This window comes from Temnothorax longispinosus, chromosome 11 (genome assembly GCF_030848805.1).
Source record: "Temnothorax longispinosus isolate EJ_2023e chromosome 11, Tlon_JGU_v1, whole genome shotgun sequence".
In the NCBI taxonomy this organism is placed as follows: Eukaryota; Metazoa; Arthropoda; class Insecta; order Hymenoptera; family Formicidae; genus Temnothorax; species Temnothorax longispinosus.
Genome location: NC_092368.1, coordinates 15,606,033 through 15,629,073, shown reverse-complemented (window position 1 = coordinate 15,629,073; position 23,041 = coordinate 15,606,033). Strand labels below are relative to the sequence as shown.

The 23,041-nt window shown below is 48.0% G+C and overlaps 1 protein-coding gene across 2 annotated transcripts; it reads right to left on the bottom strand.

Moving 5' to 3' along the window:
- Nucleotides 1-35: 35 nt before the first annotated feature.
- LOC139822534 (uncharacterized) lies at nucleotides 36-17,420 on the bottom strand. Of its 2 annotated transcripts, none has more exons than XM_071794349.1 (2): nucleotides 17,285-17,420; nucleotides 36-5,008 (listed from the first exon to the last, which is right to left on the bottom strand). In XM_071794349.1, the coding sequence occupies exon 2, from the start codon at nucleotides 4,986-4,988 to the stop codon at nucleotides 3,585-3,587; it is 1,404 nt and encodes a 467-aa protein (XP_071650450.1). In that variant the 5' UTR covers nucleotides 4,989-5,008; nucleotides 17,285-17,420; the 3' UTR covers nucleotides 36-3,584. The 2 variants fall into 2 exon arrangements, with proteins under 2 accessions (XP_071650450.1, XP_071650451.1); XM_071794350.1 differs by lacking the exon at nucleotides 17,285-17,420 and adding an exon at nucleotides 10,632-10,791.
- Nucleotides 17,421-23,041: the final 5,621 nt, after the last annotated feature.

Sequence of the window (23,041 nt, the reverse complement as noted above, 5' to 3'; positions counted from 1 at the left end):
AGTGCGCTAGGATATCAAAAAACTAGGGAGAGGGGTTTTGTGTCAAAAACATTGAAAATATTTATTTATCGATATTCATATACAAGTACACTACACGCGCTGTGGATATGTCCCTTAGAGTCTAAATACTTACATCTCCGAGCAGCCGGAGAAAGGAGAACCAAGCTTATTCGATTGGTTGGAATTACGGTTGTTTTTCTTTAATCGTAAATCGGACGACGGGTCATCGATCCTCGCCTCTAAGTCGCTTTACCGTTAGTATAGTGCATAGGAACTGTAGTCGAAACGCGCGCGAACGATTTCGCAGGGAACAATTGAGGGGAAGGTGGAAGCGGGAAGAAGGAGCAGGGCAGAAAGGGGGTAAGAGTGTCGTTCCTTCTCCGGCCGACGTTCCGGCGGTCCTCGTAACTGCTTTTTGGCAAAAAAGGTGCGATTGTATATGTACAATTTGTAACGTGTCGGCTCTCTCGCGATCGCGTTATCGTGATCGTTCGAGGCGAACGAGGCAAATAGTGCGCGAGTAATCGGGATATGTGTGTGTGTGTGTGTGTACATATGTATGTATGTATGTTTATTTATTGTATACCTGAGTTTATGTAGAGTGTATTAAATCCGGAATCGCGTTAAGACCTCGTCGTCGACGTTGATCGCGAAACTCGCGGTCGCTCGTTAGTTAACAATAGAAGACAACGTATTTACACGGTGCAGCATCTTCGTTCATCTCGGCGACCACCGGAGGCCGGCGGCCGCAGCGAGAAACGCATATGACTTCGTCGTTACAACAGGCACTCTCGGTATCTTACAGCGACGCGACTGCGAAACGCGGCGGTGTTGCTGGCGAACACGTCGTTCTTCGACAGCGTGTCGGAGCTCGGCGACGACGACTCGAAACGTTTTATTGCTATATTTACGTTACTATTGAGACGCGTTAATCAACGTTTGCGTTCTGTCCGCTCGGTCAGACAACCATCAGAAAAGTTAAAAATTCGGGCGGTGGTCGAGGCCCCTCGCGCAATACCGTCGCTGGCCGCGGTATTTCCAAGCATACCGTACAAAATATGGAACATTCACGCTGGGGGAGGAGAGTAACATAAAAAAATACGGGGGCAAGAGGAATAAAGACGAGATCTTGTCCGCGAGAGACGCGACGGATTGCCTCGCGAGAGGGGACACCCGAAACACCGCCGCCTGCAGCGATTCCAACGCTCCAATTTCCTCGTCGTCGTCGTCGCCGCACGCCCCGCCGTATATAACATAGGCGATTAGTGTACAATAAATAGAGATGCCTTCTCGCTATTTACGGTTGCTCCCGGGTTCACATCGATTCGCGTCTCTATCGCTCTTAGCGTTATCACATGTGGTAAGAAACGAATGGTTGATCGAGCGGGGACAATGATCAGCAAAGTACATCGACGCCGGTCCTCTCTCCACGTCACCGACTTCGATCGCTCCATCATCGTCGGATAAATATTCCTCGTTTTCCTTCCTTTCGCACCTTCGAGAAAAATCACACTTTGGTTCCGCGCCGATAACGCGATTTCGATGTCTCGGCCGGTCTTATTGTTACAATATAACGTAATCTCTCGCACCTTCGAATCGGCAACGGCACAATCAAGCACTGCACGTGCGTTACAGTTCGTTTCAATGATATCGAAAAATACATAAATTTGACAAATATATATATATATATATAATATGAATATAATATATATATATTTCTTGCAAGTATATGCTATGTAAATATATATTACATACACCTATAGGCTCGCTTAATACTTCAATACGCGCTAAATTTCCGCCTTCCGAGAGGACTTTCCGCGGCGATTGTACATACATCAAAGTTAGCGTTTCTCGTCCGGCGTTTTGTAACACAGATGCACTTTCGTTTCTTTCTTTATACATGTACATATATACAGACACTCGCCACGACCGTAGGATGGATTCGATAGCAAAAGTATAAAAAAAAGGAGACAACGGACAGTCGCGCAAAAGTCGTGAGAAATTTTGGCATGAGTGCCGAGGAGACGTTGCCTCGCGATTCTCTCCCCTTCCCGCAATCTAGTCCGGATTAACCAGCCAGTGATTCGGACCTGGGAAACGTTCGAGGGAACGAAGAAGAACAAAAGGAAAAGGGATCCGAGAAACTCGCGGAGCTTCGTCCAAGTTTCGGTGTGGGATTTCGAGAGATGCGACGGAAGAGGCAATAAATAAAGAAGCGAATTCGTAACGAATGTACCAGCGAACCGAATTTCCAAAGTTTCGAGCAAAGTAGATATCGCTTCCGAAAGTTTTCGATAATTAACAACGATCGTGCAGGTATATAAGATTAACGAAGGCGAATAAATTAAGTGACTCGAGGGCGCGAATTAAAGCTACGCCTCGAAGCTCCACTGCGCGAGATCGTCACGTGATCGCGAATAGGAAAAAAAAAGTAACGATGATAATGACAATGACGCGAAGAAGAAAAAAAGAAGAGGAGGAAGAAGTAATCCCTGTTTCGTACACGGGAATGAATCGTATTATGGATATCCGATGGTAGTGAGATAGCCGGTTGCGCGACCAATCATCAATCGGGGGAGTAACTCGCGTGTAATATATAATGCTCCATTTAATACAGATCGCGGTGCTTCGTTCACCTGATCGCGCCGATTATACTGCAAATCTAAGTTATTTTTACGCGCATAAACGTTTAAAAATGACACATTTGACTGAAGCTCCTTTTGCATGTTTCTTACGTGTTAAATTACGTCATTTAACACGTTTAATTTAAAACGGTGAGAAATGTTTGAGAAGAGCTCCAGCGAAAATAACACTTGGATTTGCAGTGTACGCTCGGCCCGACTCGCCGCGACACGTTTACCCGAATCGACAAAGCTCTCTAGTTAACGATAATGGTAATAATAGAAGAACGATTAGCCTACGGGAGTTTTACAACGTAACTTACAGCGCTACAAGGTATCGCATTCGGCTCTTAACTCCTAACTCCACTTCGCTTCGGAACCAAGAGTGGAGAACGCCTTTAACCCTTCGACCGGTAGCCGTCGAATCCATCGGAGGGGGGATTCGTTTCCAAAACGGCGCAAACTGATATCTCTCGCGTATCACAATAAGTTATAAGTTTTATCGAAGAGGAAGCCTCGCGTTCCGGGGAGGTATAGTCTACGGGTTGAAGGATTAAAGTTTTTTTTTCGTTATCGATGACTCTCGTGCAACAAGCAGATCGATAGCAATCGGTAATCGCGAATTACTCGCGAGAGACTCACGAGTATTCTATTCTTATTTCATATATCGGCGAATCGCGGGACGAACAAGCGGCTGCTACACGTCTGCTGTCGTTGCACCGGTGCACGCGAGAACTCTTTGCGCGCTCTTCATCCTTTAAATAAACACGAATTTTATTTTACAAAATCCTTTACGATCGATCGCGTACACGACGCTCAGCTCGGCGCGACGATCTAAGGATTCGTCGTTCTTCCCACGCGTCCTCCAGACGACGTCTCCATGTCCAATTTCCAAGGACCCCGACATCCGGCCGAGGGGAGGAGGACTCGCAGTGACCCGCAAAGGAAGGGAGACCGTGTCCTTCACGGTCCGTTGACCGTGGCGACGGAGTGACCCGTCACCAGGCTGTCCGCCGCCGCGGCCGCCGCCGCTGCCGCTGCCGCGACGGGTTTCCCAAGGCGGAATATCGATTGCAGGGACGCGACCTCAGACGCGAGACGGTCCAGCTTCATCTTCACCTCCCGATCGCTCTCCGTGACCGCGGTGACGGTCGGACCGGTCCACTCGGCGCCTAACGAGATGCCGGAGTCGCGCTCGTCGCTGGAACCCTCGTCCCAGGGCGGCGACGCTCGCGGTCCCGGCTCCTGCTTGATTCCCTGAAGCGCGAGAAGCGCGCTCGCGGCGTCCTTGTCGCCGATGCGCGACTTGTGCCTGAGCTTGTGAGGCAGACTGTTGTTGACGGCCGGGTTGTTCTGGGAGCCCACGATTATCTGGGGACCGGCCTCGTCGCCGCTGCCCGACGACAGCTCGAACGGTGATTGCGCCCGGCGGCCGCGCGACGACAGGTTCAGCGCGCTCGTGGTGTCCAGGTGGTGCATCGCCGGGTGCGAGTACGGGTACTGGAAGCTCTCGGTCTCCGGGTAAGCGGTCGTTTCGGGCACGTAGAGCTGGGCCGGCGATCTGGGCGAACGGGCGCCGCTCACCGGCTGATGGATCACCGACATGTGCACCGGGCTCGGCGTGCGCGCGTAGAGAAGCGCCGCCGAAGGCGGTATCTTCGCGCGTTTCACGCTGATCGGGGGTTCCGTCGGCAGCGCGGCCAGCACGTGTTCCGTGTTGATGACAGACTCGCCGCAGATGCCGAACTTATCGCGTATCGCCTCGAGCTGCGCCTTGAGAATGTGATTCTCCTTGCTGAGCTCCATCACCCGTTGCTCCAGGACCATGTCGTTGAAGCGACGCTTCTCGCGCGACCGCTTGGCGGCCTCGTTGTTGCGCCTGCGACGGTCCCAGTAGCTGTCGTCCTTCTTATTGTCCGGGATGAACTCGCGTTGTTTGCGCTGCGAGAACAGCTCCTTTCGTATGTCGAAGTTGGGCGAGAAGTTATCGGGATGCTGCGGCGCACCATCGTGATGATGTTGCTGTTGCTGTTGCTGCTGCTGCGGCTGCGGCTGCGGCTGCTGGGCCTGATGATGGTGATGAAGATGCGGCGGTTGAGGCTGCTGCTGCTGTTGTTGCTGCGGCGACAGTTGCTGCTGCGGTTGATGCTGATGCTGCTGCTGAATCGCGGCCGGCGGTCCGCCGTGATGGCCGGGATGCGTGAGAGGCACCGTGAGAGGTCCATGGGCATCGTGGGGCCCGCCGTGGGGCGCGCCGTGACCGCCGCTATGGGCCATTGTGTGCGTGGCCGGCATGTTGCTGTTCAGACACGCGGTCTCACCATTGATGGGCGATCCACTCTGGCGGGCGACAAACTCTGCCACCATAATTTGTCTTCTTAGTACATCTGGAACGGAAAAGGGGCAATCGGTCAGTTAATCGAGGCGAAATGGAGATATCATCGCACGATTTTTTACTCGTGGGTCAATTCGCGTGCGCGGCGAACAGCAGCGATGACGAAACTCGCGTTGCGTTCCAGACGGCGCGCGGCGATAATACATACGTCAGAGAGAGAGAGAAAGAAAGGAATGGCTGACAATCAGGCTACCGCGATCAGTATCGTGCGTGTCAAGTGATTATAGAGTCTAATTATAGAGATACTTATATAATCTTGAAAGCTTATTATCAAACTGTATTGGATCTAGGTTTTGAAAAATGGAAATTATAAAGTTCTTCAGAAACTTTTCTTCTAAGAATATAATCTCCATCCAGCTTTTCGATTTGGAAATAACCTTCTTTCGATGCAGAAGGAAAATTATTATTCATCAAATCTATTTTCTTTTTAATCTTTTTAATGATACGTTTCAATGCGACAAAGACAACTGATTTATGCGGCTGTTTCTGACGTCAAAGCGCGGGAGAGAACAGCCAGAGATAAAAGAATTTTGAGAGATCGAGAGACTCGCGCTCGCTCTGCCAACGGGCGCACCTCTCTCGTCCGAAGTTGCAAAATAGCCTTGAGTAAGGTCACGTTCGCCAAGGTCGAAGGTGCCAGTGAACCCGGCCGGTGAACGTTCGTTTCACCTCTGCCGATTAAAAAAAAAAGATACGTCGTCATTTCGCGACTTCTTACGCAACAATCGACATTCCACAAGAACGGGCCTCCTTGATCTTTTCGATCCGCGACGATTTTACGAGAAGAGATTGAAGAATCGCGGTGAACTTGAATTACGACGGATTTTTTTCGGACAATCGACCAATTAGCGGCGGCTTCTTCGAGATAACATTCTACAATTTTGATCACGGAGATACCGTTTCGGACAACCGTGACGCAAGCTTGTATAATTGGATTGTCCCCAAATCGATTATCGGTTCACGATTAAGCGCCACGAGGCGGGAACGAGCGCGTCTACTCCTCGCGCGTTTATTTTTAACCCGCGATCGCGGATGAAAATACTCCGCCGGCATCGCCTTCGTATACGTACGTAAGCCTTAATCCGAGCAGCGGATGCGCGGAGCGGTTATGCAATCGCGCGCACGTGCGTTCACCGCGCCGATCCACGTGTTCTGGATGTCGAACGGTCGCGCAGTCGCGTCGTCTCGCAATAAATAACGGCGGAAAACACACGTTTGCTTGACCTACGATATTTATTTATCAATATTGCAATACTGTACAAGTCTCGATGCGGCTTGAGGCCATTAACGCTAATGTACTAATTATGCCCGCGAAGATGCACAAGAAAGACATCTTATTTCCCGTGTCTTTTTCCTCCTTCTCTCTCTCTCTCTCTCTCTCTCTCTCTCTCTCTCTCTCTCTCTCTCTCTCTCTTTCGGATCAATCGTCGTCGATCACTTTGCGACAAGCTAATCGTCGATATAAGTCATATGATTTGTGACCTAAAAAATCCACTCTGAGATGAGATAAGTATCGTTACGTAAATTGGCGTGCTCCATATGTGAGAATATTTTAATCGTAATAGGCACGGCGTTGTGTGTCGACCGCATCGCTTATCGTCGCTACGATAATCGTGCACGAACTCGACCTCGTAAAAATCCCGACGATTTTAGGCACTGAATTTCGTCCGAAAGTCTGTACGGCGATTTCACAACTAACTGTCCATCAACGAAAAAAACTAAACATGAAGTGAGATTATCTTCATTTATGTCGGTTTTTACCAATTAATAATCTTTTTCTAATTCTTAGAGCTAGAAAATGATAAAAAGTAAATTAAACCGAGATTAAATCTAATCTACATTGATAGAAATGGACATTAATCATCTTTAAGAAAAAAAAACTTGTACGCGGTGAGTAGAAAATTTTATCTATTCCACTTTCTTTACGTCACTGATTGGACGGAATATTTTATAAAAAACAGATCTCTCAATCGGACAGTTCTCTATTCGCTTCCTGATTCTCTTTATACTGGATTTCTATTCAGAGACATACTCGTTACGCTATCAAATCATAGTCGACGCAGGAAGTAAGATCTTGGCAGTAAAACCCCCGCTCGTGCGCGGTTACGCAACTATTGATGAACTTTAGCTCCCGCGGCAATATAAATGATAAAGCGTGTTTCGCGCGCGACGGATGTAACGACGCACGTTATGTAAGCCGCTAGCTAGCGGCGCTTATTTCCGCGGAAGTGTACGTTACGCGTTCGTCGTAAGACGCATGTGGCGCGTTAATGAGAGTCGAGTCTCCGTTGCTGCGAAAGGCTTGCTCCGCAGACTCGCTGGTGCTCGCGGCGGATTCGTCAAAGCAAACTGTTCAGTGTTCAGTCGCGTTTGTTCGCGCTCGTTTGCCTTGCGACACACAAGCACGAGACCGGTAAAGTTGAGACCAGATTAAAGAGTGCGAACGAAGGAATGAATTTGCATGGATGGCAAGTACAAACGAGTCTAAATTTATATTGACGAAAGCATTTCCTCTCTTGCATAAAAGAAAGAGCTCGTTCGTTCGCGTTCGTTCGCGCTCGTTCGGCCTGAACCCGTTTTTACCGAGACAAATGGAGACAAATGGAGAAAATAACCGCAAACAAACGATCCGGCAGTACCGCGAGCCCGACGGGTTTACTGACACGAGGAGTACCTCTCTCGATCGCAGACTGTACGCCAAAACGAAAAACCATCTCGAAGTATACTCTTATGACGACGCAGCGAAGATTTCTAGGATCCTGATATGGAAATCAGACGACTCACACCGGCGTGACGCGCATGCTCGTTATTTAATATGGCGTTACGCAACTCGCCGTCGTCTGTTTTTTTTTTTTTCAGAAGTTCGGGAGTGACTCATTAATTCTACGACTCTCTCGCGCTCAACTGGGTCGAATAATTCGTGTTCGCGTGACACAAGGAAGAGCGGCGCGTCAACACCGCGTTATGCGTCACGTCGCAGGGAAATAGAATAGTTAAGGAAGTAAATCATAGAATCTTCGCGATGACGATGTATCACCCGTTTCTTGCAAAGCGAGTCGTTCCGATAACCGCTTATTTTTGGCGGAGTCGACTCCGCGATTACTTCGCTCGCGTTCGCAGGATCGTTTGAAGGATGCAATCTCTGGAGGTCTGTTCTCTTGGCGAGCCGGATTGCCGGCGCATTACAACACCGATTCCGACCGACTTTGAAAGTCGAGGTGGTCGGTCGGTCGGTTTCCTCGATATATCAGAGCGCGCGACACAGAGCAATGAATTATCGGGACACGAAACGCCGTCGAAAATTGAGCAATCTCCTGGAATTCAAGCCGCCCAATTACGTACGACGAGTTTCGCGTGACTCACGTTATCTTTCGTTCGATCCGACCTGTCGATTTTTCCGCGTCGCGCCGCGAAAGCCGCCCACGCAAGTCACGAGGCTCGTTAGAATGAAACCGATCATCCAGCGTCAAAACAATTATAATTCCAACATCCACTGTGCACCAATTTAAAAAAAATTGACCGAATATAACAGAGAGATAATTTCGAGTTGCTCTTCTTTACCGAGGAAAAATTGTCTCTAAGTATCAATTGGGAAAGAATCGAACGAAGGAAAGAATAGATTTGAGAATGCGTGCAACGTACGCTCCGCTCGTTGATATCGCAACTTTGCGAAATCCCGATGGACGTGCTCCAAGAGAACTCGCGATTTCCGCCCACGGCGGACGACCTCCCGCGACACGACGTTCTCTTCTGCGTTTTGAAATTAGCTCGAAATTATTTCGGTGACTCGTAAATTGCTCTATAATCTCGCGGGCGCGATCTATTTTGAAGCGGGCGACGATTCACGCGCGGATTTCGGGCTGATATTGTCGCGTGCGCGCGCTTGACCAGGCGGCACTTCCCACTCGAGTCAAAAGTCTTCGCGAGGGAGAAACGCCGATTCCGCCGAAGCGGCGTGTTTACTCGCATCGACGTGTCTGATTAAGCGCGTAAACAACGTTGTTGATCGTCGAGATGGTTGCGACGCGCGCGTAAAGCACCGCGCCGCGTTTAACGTCGTTCGGCTAATATAATTCCGACGCAGATCGCGCAAACAACCGCGGCCGCTATAGGTCGCATTTCGCGTCGCACTCGCGCCGTGACGCACACGAACGGCGGAAACGCCGCGTTGCGTCGCGCCGCGTGACGTACGCCACGTGTTACGGCTGGGGAATCACGTTCCGTTCTTCCGCTTACAACGGAGGCAAAATAATCGGCGAATTCGCGCGCGATCTAGGAAGAAAGATCACATATCGCGAGGTTCCTTTCCGTCCTTCTCGCGTTCGAACAGCGCGGCAGCGCCGCGTATTAACTTTTACTGGACGGAAGTGATTTTGAACAAATAGACCGCAGGTTCGCACAAATACGATGTTTATCTTATCTACTAACGAAATAATTCTTCAGTCGAGAAGAAGCAGTGACATCACTTATCAAATTTAAAACGGCAATAAAGAATAGACGCGATAAACACTCCTAACGTCATTCCTCCCGCTCTCTATCGTTTTTTCTTTCTCTCACTCATCGTGATCCATGATCCCACGATTATGAAACAATTGCGTCACGCACAAATTAATGAAGACGTACGTAAAGGCGCGTTCTGGTATTCAAATCGGGGTACGAGGCCTTTAGATAGATCGACGTGACGTCAACATGCAAATGTTGCTCTGTTATTTTTATCGGCTAATGCAGATGCCTTCCGCGGAAATGGAATGCTTATGAAATTCTAACGTGTGGAAACTAAATGGAAACATTACGCAATCTCATCGATCGCTTTCGTATATATTCCAAGCGGTGCATCACCGCTTAATTAATCGGCCGATTCTAGATTCCGTATATAATAATAAGGTTCGCATGCACCTACATGTAGACCTCTCTCTCACACTCTGTCTCATCTTTCGCTCGCGCGAACGCTGCAAGGGCAGATACGTGACGTAGGTCAATAGGCGACGATTTCGTGCATTTTCCGCGAGGACGAGGCGTCATCGGCAACGAGAAACGAGGCTGAATCACGTAAACGGCGTCGCTTTTCTCGCAATCGGTTTCGCCGAATCATCGCTACCGGCTAACGTATCGTTACGCGTGCATATCGTAGGTGGGTGCACCCACGGGTTTTCCGTCGAAACGTCACCAGACGCCGTTGCGCAATCTCATAACTCCGCCGCGTCGCGTACCGTTTACTGCTCCACTCGATCTCCTCATCGAAAAATCATCGTGACGCTACGTCGCGCGCTCTCGGTGACTTGGCTCGATATAATTTAATGATGTGCTCACTGAATCGCGCGCCGGTCCACGGTCGACGTGTGTTAAGGTAAATGTATCAATGCTGGGACACTTAAAATCTAACCTTTATTATCTTTGATTCTTTGATTTTAATTCGCATTATAACTTATTTAGGGACTAAAATGATAAAAATGTCCGGATATAGATACGTGTCCAAGCATTGGTACATTTAGGTACCTTACTCTTCGTGACGCAAAGACTTTTCGAGACATTAGACGACGCAATAATATTCCCGAGATACCATACTATCTTTAGGTTTAACGATTGACGTTATCTGCGTGTTTTTCTCGCTCTACCTTGATCTCTATCGTAGTTTCGGGAACCAGAAGGCCGCTGGAATTCGTCAAGCGAGATCGAAAGTCTCGGGGAAATTAGATCAGATCGGGGTCACTCACGATCACTTCACGAATCACGCGCTATTAATATTTATTTGTTGTTGTCGTCGTTTGTTGTTAGCAGGAGAAACGTCGCGGCCAACTGCGCGTTCCTCTGATGGTAATTCCTCCGAGCCACGCGTCTCCCCGCGGTATCTCTCCCCCCCCCCCGTCGTCACTATCAATCGACATTTCCGAGGAAATCTTATCTCCCCTCCCCCTTCTCCCGCCGGTATCACCTAATTTTCCGGGAATGGCCGGGCCGGGCCGGGAAAGGAGATAGGAAAAATAGCGGGAGGGAGATAGAACGCGTTGTTCGTATAACGCGGGCACGTGTTCCGTCCGCGCGTTGCGCAATGCGGCGGCCCCGCACGTGGCCCGCTGCTGCGTGCATCATGGCACGGTACAAGCGTCGCATTTGCGTCTCGACGCGACTCGCGCTCTCTTTCCGGGAACGTGCCGATGCGCGGAAAATGCGCCCCGGGGATTAATGCGTAGCACGAAATCGTAGCGCGTTCTGCGCTTTCCGCGGAGCCGTTTGGCGCCGTTTCTCCGAGAATGCGGCGTACTTTCCGCATTGCGACGTCGATTTAAGAAAAGAATCTCGACGCAGTTGTGCAATTATTATATATTTACTATATTATAATATTCGCACGCGCGCACACAATTATATATAAACACAGCAAATATATTTATAAAATAGCAAAAAAATTATACATATAAATATGAAAATGGAATATTGTCGTTTGACGACGTTGTAACCGCGGAAACAACGCTTGCGACAAGGTTTGCGACGTTCATAAACAACGCTTACGAAATCGGTATCATAGTTTAGAATACAAAATAATTAGCGACGTATTACGTTGCTCGATGAGTAATTAGCATGATATCACGCCGTATCTCGATTAACTCATCCGTTGACCCGGTGCCAGCGTTTATTTTTTTCTCCTGACGCGTTCGTTCGAAGAAGCGGCTTATATACAATGTGCATACGCGACGTATTCTCACCCGTGTGTGGCTCCCCGTGTGTATATCTTCCCGGAAATTTATTTACATTATTTCCCGGCCGCGGCCGGCCGACCGCCGGAAAATCTCGCGACGGGACGGAAGTCTAAAATTATATTATTATATCTAGGAGAGAGAATAACACTCTCCTGACTACGATCACAAACGATCCTACGGATCTGCAATAATAAAGCTCGGCGGAATTATACGATAATCTCGGAGTAAGCGCGAGATGTAAAAAATTTTAACTAAATCGATAACGAGGCGGCGGATAGAATACGTATAATAATAATAATAATAATAATAATAATAATGATAATAATAATAATAATATATAATAAATAACTCGGGCACGTTTGTCTGTGCGTGACGATCTTGGGGAGCACGACCGCCGGATATTATTACTTGCAGAACGTGCGTTTCAGAAAAACCGCTGAATAGGATGCGCGCGAACGCCCCGAAAATAGTTCGGGTACGACGAACTTAAGCGCGCGCTCGCGCGCGCGCTAGTACACATAAAGGCATGTGCACAATGCCGGGCCACCCGACACCCGACCGCGCTTTGACCGTGGTGGCGACGTGTTACGATTGCGGTCAGCGCTCACGTAACAGCGAGCACTGATACCGTTATCGGCCTCCGCCGAGGCATTTCGAACCGGTCTCCGATTTCGTTTCCCGCTCATTATGCAACCGGACCGCGATAACGCGTCGCTCCGATCATCAACGGAACGAGAAAGGAAAATTTTACGACGCGCGCGCGACCCGATTGCATCGCGAGATCGCAGATTAAATCCCCGAGGGGGGAAAGAGGGGAGGGGAGATCGCGGATCTCGAGGAAGATCGTAATCGCGCGCGTGTCCAAGGCTCCTAGAGCACTCCGGTGCTCGATAAGAAGTTCCGGAAAAACGAGAAGTCGGGAATCAGCGCCAGATTGATCGGCGACACCCGGTATAGTCGCATTATAGTCGCGTAACAGAGGCACGCTTTGTCGTTACATAATCGTGCGTCACGCGGCCCGGCCGGCTTGATACGATTCGATGCGGGAGGGGAAGGGGAAAGGCCAGGCAAAAGCGAGACCGAATTACATGAGACGAGTGCGTGTGTGGTGGCTCCTACACATTTTAGGCCGCCGGACGCACCGCCCCGCTTCGTAATTATCGCGGCTACAGGGGGGGAGGGCAAGGAGTCTCCACGGAATCTTAATTCGCCCTCGTTTTTCGAGACATCGCGTACCAATCGCACGCGTTCGCGTTTTCAATAGTTTTCATCGCGTTTATTATTTCGCGGTGATTCGTTCTCCGGGATGTTTACCGGTTTCGATCGCGTTTGTCGCACAATGTCGCACGTTCACGTTCCGGCGGGCTCGCGATCCACGTGAGATCCGCGGCGTTTCTTACGACGCGCCCCGACCTTCCCGCTACACGTGACACGGGCGGGTAACGAGCGAGGCCTTTGCGCTAAGCGTTTATCCGCGTTACATAATATACGCGTGTGATGACAACATCGTGACACGATCGACGTTCCCCTTTTTTTTCCCGGTCCGAACAAAGCGACCGATTTGTTTATCCTGTTGCTCCGAAAATTATGATTATTCTTGTAACATGTGGTGTAGCGCGTATTCGTGCATATACACGGCATTCTATTATAAATAATGATTACAAAATTGCAATGCATTCTCTTTTAAAATTTTTACCTTAAAAGATAAAAGTCTAAGAAATACGGTACTTGAATTTCTTTAATCGACGAGCAGTCAATAAAAATGTACCGCAATTTGATTTAGGTAGCCACATAAATCGTGCGGCCTTCTGGCGCGCAACTTGATTCTTTGGGCGGTGTGAAAGTCGCTTAAGAAATAACGCGGTGCGTGATGCAACTGTTAGCACATAACGCGCAAACGCTCGCGCAATTCGCGCGAGTCGGTTTGCCTTGTGTTGTTGCGACCGTCCCGTCCCGTCCCGTCCCGTCCGCCACGTGACTGCAACACGTGCAGGCTGTTATGTTAGACCATTCACCTTCGTTGCATAATACGAGCGGGAAAAGGTCATCGCGGCGAACAACGGAGTCTGATATTTGCTAATATGATCGATAAACCGGCCGCCCCGCCGCTGCCGCTGCCGCAGTCGCAGCTGCTTCTGAACCGCGATCGTCGCGGAATTTGATCGCTCGATTCCGCGACGTGAGAGGCAAAGCCTCCTCGAATTAGCGCTCGTGACGCAATTCCTGCCGCGGTGATACGGTCGTTGAAACATTGATATCCACGATATTTTCGTCGACTGGCGCTATTTCTTCGCGTTTACCTACGAAGTTTAACAAGAATTGGAAATGAGCTCGTCCCGAATAGCGATTTGCCGTCGATATCGTTTAAATAAGAAATAGAGCGACGCAAACATTTACAAGACGCTCACCGTTGTCTCTCTCTTTCCTTCTCTGTTAATTTACATGATGGTGATCGATGAACGGCCGATGACGCAACGTTTAATCCACAATGTCCGAGACGCGACGACACGTATATACGTCTAGATATCGCCGGTATATCCGGCCGCGCGTACGCCATACACACACACACACACACACACACACACACACACACACACACACACACACACATTAACGTGCACGGATGGGAGAACCGTAACTAGCAGTAGCTGCACTTGCGACCGCTCGCAAGTTGCAACGTAACACCTGCGACTACGTGCATTTCCGCGCAACGCAGATACCGCTAATCCGCTCTCTAACGCGACCGCAAACACCCCGCCGGACAATATCCGTATCGATCGGCAGATAACTCGATCTCTTTCGCGGAAACCTCCGGCGCGACCGCGGCGCGACCGGCGCAAATTGCGATCGCACGCGATCGAGTCGAAACCGAGTCGAGTCCGGCCCCGCAAGTGCCGACCCCGATTTTCTCTCTATTGTCGAATAAACGCACCGTCATCCGAAGGCTCAATGTAATTTACCCGTTACTTCGGCGTACGCGACACGTTATCGGCAACTGTATGTATGTATACGAAAAAAAAGAATATTCTCGATTTGAAAATATTTTTAGTTTCGACGTGGAAATCTTTTAAAGTGAGATTAAATTACGTTAAATGAAAAAAATCTGTTTAAATGAAGTCATCGGTAGCTGTACACAAAAAAATACATATTTTAGATTTAAAAATATCTTTAGTTTCAACATGGGAATCTTGAAACAAGATTATAATATACTGCAAAAAAAAACTTGCTTGAATGAAGTCATTTCGTGTATTTTAATAACCAAGAAAAAAAAGTTGAAATTCTTATATAAGAAGATTATAGGTTGTTGCGTATCTACGAAACAATGAACGTGTTAATTCGACGTAATAACGATTTGACACTTTTTTTCTGCGCATAACTTATTTACTCATTTATCTATCTAATTGCTGGAATATCCGGTAGTTATATTATTACAGTAATGACTCGGCCACACATCTTTCGTCTCTCTCTCTCTCTCTCTCTCTCTCTCTCTCTCTCTCTCTCTCTCTCTCTCTCTCCTCTCACCAGCGTCCGCGGATTTCTCGGTTTTTCTGCAACTTGATGGATTTGAGGATTTTCCGCGGATCAGTCACGTCTAATTCTAAGCGATATGCCGCGAACGTGCACGTGCGTGCCCTTCGGGCCGGAGTCCGTGAAGTTTATTGCACGGACGGTTTACGCTACGAGGTTGAGAGAGCTCCGTAAATTGGGCCGTGGCCCACTTTGATAGAGAGCCATAGCGGCACGCGGTGGGCGAGGTGGGAGGAGAGATCGATGGGGAAGGGGAGTCGAAGTGTAATGAGAGAAGGAGGGAGAGAAAGAGGGGAGGTTCCCGTTTCGCGAGATGATCTTGCGATCGATGGATCACTCCTCGTAGCTGTCGCGGCCACGTGGAAAGACTTAACGAGATTGATCGTCGTGTAACTTCACAGCAAAGACCGAGGAAACGTTATCAACCGTATCTCGATTCCGCAATGTGTCTCAATTAATCAAATCCGCGGGATCGGCTAATTTTAAATTATAATCGGCCGTTAAGAGGCGAGAAAAAGAGAGAGAGAGAGAGAGAGAGAGGGAGAGAGAGCTTACGTACGACGAGAATATCGATTCTTCTCACGTAACCGAGCGCGAGCGACGCGAGCGGCGATGGCGGCGGAGTCGAAAGGGTAAAAATAAAATCCGACCTTGATCCTTGATCGCGATGCATTTCGCAAACGCACTCGGTACCGCGAAGGCGTTCTCCATCGCCTCCAGTTTCGCACGGAACCGAAACCGTGAAGCGAAAATTTCAGTCCCCCCCCTTTTTATTTCTCTCCACTATCGCGGGCCCTCGCGAACGCGGGGAGGGATGACGCAACGCGACGAACAACGACGCGTCGTGTTGCACGCACTTTCGTAAGTCGCGAAGCGAGGACGCTTTATCCCGTAAACGGCCGCGCGTGACGTCACCGCGTCGGCCGTGTATTAATTGCATTTTCTCGAAACTGTGCCTTTATCTACCACCTGCGTTATTCGAGAGTCCGCGTGATTCAGCCGCGCGAATATCGCGACGATAAGATATGCACCGCGCAGCCGGACAATGGATGCACCCGGGACGATCACGTTCACGAATGTTATCGCCGAGCGCGATATTGCGTCATTCGTGCGCGAACTTCTCGGATCGCCAATTACTCGGCGGTTTCGCGAAAATCGCGCGGACGCGTGTCTTTAATACGCCTCGCGTGCAAAGAATGACAAAATACAGATCTTATAAAACGATCTATATTTTGAACGTAAAATTCTCACGCAAATAATAATATTATTAGGCCAAGATCCAGTCCTGACCGTTCAACGGCGCGTTTTCCTTAATTTGATTGGTCTATATTTTATAGTATAAAACGAAGCAAAGAGATCGATTTGATATTTTGCAGAATTTCGTATCGTCGTTTGAATTTTGGTTTTTTTAATAGCATTTTGCAACGCCAAAGTAATTCGAATCTTCGACAATCGCGAGGAGTCGATCTTTGACAGGCGAGTGTAATGGAGCTCTCTCTCGGCGAGCTAATGCACTGTTAAATTCGTAGTGTCAAATTATACTCAATTTGAGTCATTTTTAGCCACTGCTTCTACTAAAAAGAAATATGGCGTTAATTTAATTAAATCAATGAAATTAAAATAATACTGTTTTGTGTGAAAATAATAAATTTCAACACTCGTGGTTGAAAAAAATAATAAATTATTAGTTTCAATTTCACCCTATAATATTTAACAGCGTATAGGGTTCTGTCAAACCGTGACTCGGAGCTTCGCACGCGCCGTTCTCGCGTCTCATTCGCGCCGGAAGCACGTGCTCTAAGATGCTTCTAACGTCGCGAATCGATGATGAGAATCTCGCGAACGCGAGAGCTTCGGGCGATTTTTACGGAAAAGCAGCGCGCGTATTTTTCAAACTTTATCGAGATTTTAAGAGTCCGTCAATTTCTCGTTAATTACACGACACATGAAATATACCATTGTTCTTCACGTCCAAACTCGCGCCGCCAATTGACCCTCTTTGTTAATGTTTTCGCCAGCGTGCGCCAAGGAAGGATGGTACTCACCAATCTTGAAAGGTTCCGTCGATCCGGAGTGTGCGATGGAACAGCGATCCACGATTGTCGTCGATCTCCAAGTCGATCCTATCGACCTTCGGGGGACCGCGGAACAGTCAGAAATATACAATTTCCCCGCGGGTTCCACAGGCGTAACTATCGCGACGCGATCGTCGAAACGGGAACGGCACGCGGCAATGCTCCGTTCATCGAACCTGCGGCGATGCGGCGCGCGGCTGTCACTGCGACATAACAGTCGTCCCCGTAACACGAATCTCCGGCAACTTTACTCCGGCGTGGGCACTCGACGCAAAAAAACGTACCAGTACGAGTGCGTCCGTGCGGAGTGGGCACTCGCGGAAGAGAGAAAGACGAGGCACTCCCGAAAGGAACGATCGGCTGCCACTGCAAGACTCGACGCGAGACGACGGGCTTTTCTGCCTGCCTGCCTGTCTGTCTGCCGCGCGCTCGGGCGAGTGAACTTGAACTCCGCGCTTCGCGGGTGACAGCGATCCGCGACGTACCGCGTCGTTGCACTGCGTGAAGCTCTCGACGGCGTAAACGCGTATATATACAGCGTGTATATATGCGAGCACACGTATGTATATCTTGTGTACAAGATATATTATACGTGGTGTGATGCGGGCTCCGCTGCGCGAAGCGAGACTCTCTCGTATAGACGCACACGTCCGCTCGCTACGAAGCCGGGCTGACAACTGACTGCGCGCACCGCGTGAGACTTCGACGGTGACTGCCGTACGTGCCGCCGTCTTGGCCCCAATGTCGTCTGGCTCCGATCCGATGTCGAGAAGGCTGACTGGACGGGGTTGCCTCGCGCGCGCGCGCATGTGTGAAGCCACGTTGGTGAACGTAGGTCGCGCGAGACGGCACAAGGGGTTGGGGGGGGGGGACAAGTTTACGCCTGGTTTATACGCGGTTTATGTGTGACGGTCTCCCCCCACCCCCGAGCGCTCACCGGCCTCCCTCACTACATCGTCCGCGCGACCGGCTCCCAAGTCCCAACGCGCTTCTGCGTCAGACCGTCCGGTCCCCCACTCTCGCCCCCCTATCACCGTGCGTTGCGCGACGACGCTCCCCCCGGTGCCGACCCCCCTCCCCTCCCGGCCGGCGCGGCGGTATCCTCGCGCCGCGGAATGCACCAGCGTCGTCGCTCCGAGCGGACGAGCCGGAGCGGCGCGATTAGATTGCGTCGTGTGCGCGACCGCGACGCAAGTGCCACGCAGGAGTGACACTTCGTCGATGGCGCACCGATGTGGCGGAATTCCTTGGGCAATTCCGGGAAATCGACGAAAATGACGGCTGGAGAGTGAGCCGAAACTTCTGATCAAGGTCGGGAATGCATGGAGAGCTCCAGCTCCAGCCAGAAGGCGAATTAAATAATCGAAGCATTTTTGAGAAAGTAGATTAGATCGAGGTATACGCTCGACTACTGTTTCATTTATTCGTGTGTTTTAAGCTTACTTTGACTCTTAATACGTTAATAGCAAGGCGGCTTTTTAGAACGTATTTAGGAAGGTGGGGTTGGATCCAATCTCTCTGTTTTGTTTATTTTTCAATTAATCAATGTACCAAATGAGTAAAAGGAGCAAATAATAACATAAAACTTCTTCCTCTGTTTATTTGTATAAAAAAACGCAATAAATTTATTATTAACTGACTTTAAATAATTGCAGTAAAACAAAAAGTGTAAAATAGACGAAGCCGTGGATCGCATCCGACCTCGACCTTATTATCAGAGGGTTAATTTAGTTATGAAAATATGTATGTGTAAATAAATAATAATCTTCTTTCTGGAAGAAAGATAGATTTCGAATGGTTGTCAAATAAATTAAAATATCATCGAACATTGATTTCGTTCTATCTTTATCTATGCAAGTAGGCGCAATCACTGACAGTCAGTGACTGCTATCGATCCCTCCACTCAGTCTGTATTCCACGAATTTTAATCGCTACCTTTGGGGTGTGCCTCCGTCGGAGTGGGAGGGACATTAAGATCGATCTGCGCCAAAAGTACAAGGGCCAGCTCGACGACGGAACGTTAGAAAATTAAATTGAAATCACTACGAATTAACTCTGTGATTTCATGCCTCAGCCAGCCGACATCCTCGTCATTCGATACGACATTACGGTATCTTGGAATCAGAGTAATAATTTTATAATTCTACATTGTTAAATATTAAAAGATGGAATTTAAACCGATACCTGGAGTTAGATAACATTTTGTTATTTTTAACTACCATGTGGGTCGAAATTTATTATTTTCACACAAAATAGTATTATTTTAAGTTCATTGATTTAGTTAAATTAATGACATACTGAGTACCCAGACATCATATCATAAGACGTCTTAAAGATGTCTTTAAGACGTCTATGTCCCGATTTTGGACACGGTGCTGTCTAGGAGCAGTGACGACCTGTTAGGAATGGTTAAAAATGACTCAAGTTGAGTATTAATTTGAACTATAAATTTAACACTACAGCGATTAGGTAAAAAGATCCTCTTCAATATAAAATATTCGAGGTGCAATGCTCGCCCGCTCTCTCGATTTCCTCACCGCTCGCCCCCTCTCGGTCGCACGCGTGTGGGCGAATCGACGCGATTTCGCGGTCGCGTTGAAAAAAATGATTTACGCGTCGATCGCGGCGGGGTCGGGCCCGTAACGAGATACGCATCGGAGCGAGATACTACTCGGAATCGCGTCGGCTGCGATCCAGCCAAAACAAAGAGCCGGACCGCTCTCTTGGTGGAGTTCTCGGTTCGGCCGGTCGGTTGGCAAGGACCCTCCTTCCTCCTCCTTTTCCTCCTCGTCCTCCTTCTCCTCCGCCGCCGCTGCCGTTGCTGCTGCTGCTGCTTCTGCTCTTCTCTTCTCCTCCTCCTCCTCTTCCATCGCCACCGTCCTCCGTAAACCGAATGCCAGACAACGAGGGCATCAGCCCCCGTGAATCACCGCCGGTCACCTTCACTTTTTATGCAACTTTGTGAACCCGACCTCGCCGCGCCGCACCGCGTCTCCTCTTCTTCCTCCTCCTCTTTTTCACGCGTTATGAATATCCACATGCAATCGGTATCGCTGATTTCTTTTTATCGATGCATTATCGACACGTATGTGCAATGGGGATAAGGATGCTGTCGCGTTATCAGGAAACGGTTTCCTAATCGTGCGTCAAACGCGGATGATTATTGCGCATTATATTTCGCGGAACAATGGGCCGGGAGTTTTTTCCACGATCAGTTTTATATAAGTATTTGTATAAATTGTAATTTCTTGTTACACAATGTAGAGCGATGTTGTAGCGATATCGCAATTGCGCCCGTGCTGTAACTCGTTCAGCCGAGCAGCTCCAAGCGAGTCGCTCGCGTCGGCGTCGGGAGGGGGGGGGGGGGGAAAAAATTGGCAGAGGATAGACGGAAAATTCGCGGCGGACGCGAATACAAAGTTCGACAATGCGATTTGCATAGATCGCGCACATGCATAATGATATCACGTGTCCGCCGGTGCGGCGCGGACGGGTGGGCGAATTCGGTATTTTCAAGGACGCGCGCGCGTGCGGCGCGGTGACGCGACGTGCGCTGCGTCGCTATCTCGGATGCGATTTCGCGCACGTATGCGCGGCATGCGCGCGTGCACACGCGTGTGCACGCGTCCGTGCGCGCGCGGCGCGGGGGACACGTGTACTGTTTACGCCAACGATCCGAGGAATCATAAACTATCGAGCGATGAAAAACAACGAGCGACTGGCAGAGAAGAAAGGAACTTCCTTAATGGAAAGCGAAAGGCGTTCGGGCCGTGTAGAAAAACAAGTCCGAGGAAAAAAAGAAGTCTGCGTTAAATATAGCGTCTTAGCTGTGAATAAACAATACCGCCTATGTGACATTTCAATCCGAATGCACTTTTTGGCTTCGATTGTTCGCTCCACGTCATTCTACAGGGTAAATGATTATACATATTACTTACAAATGAGTTTTAATGATGTATAATTTCGCTTTTGGCATAGTTTTTTGTCTCTCCTGAAAACTTTACTAATTTTTACACGAGCAGTATTGTTTGTTCATTGACAATATATAAATTATTTGATGTTTTTTTTAACGAACATTCGAGTAATGTTGAAACAGGAAAGGTAAAACGGCGTCGATATTGATCGAATCGTAATTGCGGTTGCGTCAATTCTCACTTCCTTACATTTATAATAATTACGATTATTTCTAATTTACGATACTCTCGTTTCGTCATTACTTGATTTTAATGTCATTCCGTTGTGCAATGCGTTACATGCGTCTAGTATAAGGGGAGAAAAGGATCGTGGCCGCCGTTCTATACGCAACATTACCACGGACCATGCGCAATAACTATTTCTAAACACAACGGAGGAATCGGCGCCTCTTACAAAGCGCACTGAAACTTATTGCGACGCGTCGTGTTCGCGGCAACTCACGACCTGCAACTCGTGACAGACACGTGTACTCGTACGGTATGCGTCATTGAAAAGTACGGAAAGAGTATGCAGTTCAAGTATACATAGCGTTCCTCACGCACTGTGAATCGGATGCGCCGCGATTATTCTTTCGCGCGCCAAAGGGGAGCTCGATGAGTCGATGCATCGAAATAACGTAAGAGGCGATATTGCAACGTTGCAGATTACTCGAGACAATCATCATTAACCCTTTGTGTCACGAATTTTTGTATCAGACTGATTTTTGTTAAATTTTGCACACGGGAATTTTTCGGATCGCTGATTACGAATCAGAAGTCAGAATTGAAAAATTCAAAATAGCCAATCCAGTATAGTGGATTAATCCAAAAATCTTTTTGTTTTCATTTAATTTGTTTTCATTCAATCTTTTAATTTTCATGAAAATTAGTAGGGTAGACCGGGGACAAAAGTAACATTTTGAGTTTAAGATTTTATAACAATTAAAATATAATATCTACGTAAAAAAGACCTGTACCTTTAGATGTAGAATTTATTTGACTACAAAATTTTCTTGTGCTGAATTCAGTAATGTAACTAGGAAAAAAGTTATTATTGTTTAAAGAATATGAGGAATACTGTTACAACCGTCCCAACCCACGGGACAATTGTAACAGCAGAGGGGAACGATTGTACCACATCATCTATAAACAAAATAATGGTTATTTAGTAAGTTTATGTAATCAATCTTACGAATTTTCTATAAAAAATGCAACTTTAATGATAAAATAATTTGTTACATGACAATATCAGTATTTTTACATTATAGCAAACAAAAACAAATAATACTGTTTTCTCAATTGAAAGATTATTTATAATCATATATATTTAAAGGGTTAGGTTAAGTTGAAGTTGTCCCCGAGCAACGGGGACAATTGTAACGCTACAACTGTTCTCAGGCATTGATGTTACAATTGTCCCCTAATGATATTTTATGATTCGAAGTAAATTTTTTACATAAATATCTGGATGAAAGTCAATCGTATTATGCAAATCATCAACATAAATAATCACTAAAACATATAAAAATAAAACCTTATACCTTCGGCATAAAGAAAGAAAAATATTTCATATTTTATGCACGTAAGAAAACTTACTTCACAGGAAGGAAAAAAGTAACTTCTTCTCCTGCACACGTGCACGTTCCGCGAGGGGCGGCAATGAACTAAGGAACAAATGCCGCTCTATCTAGCGGATCTCGCCTCGCGGTCATACACACGTACCTTTTATAGTTTAAAAAATATTCACGATGTTACAATTGTACCCTGTTACTTT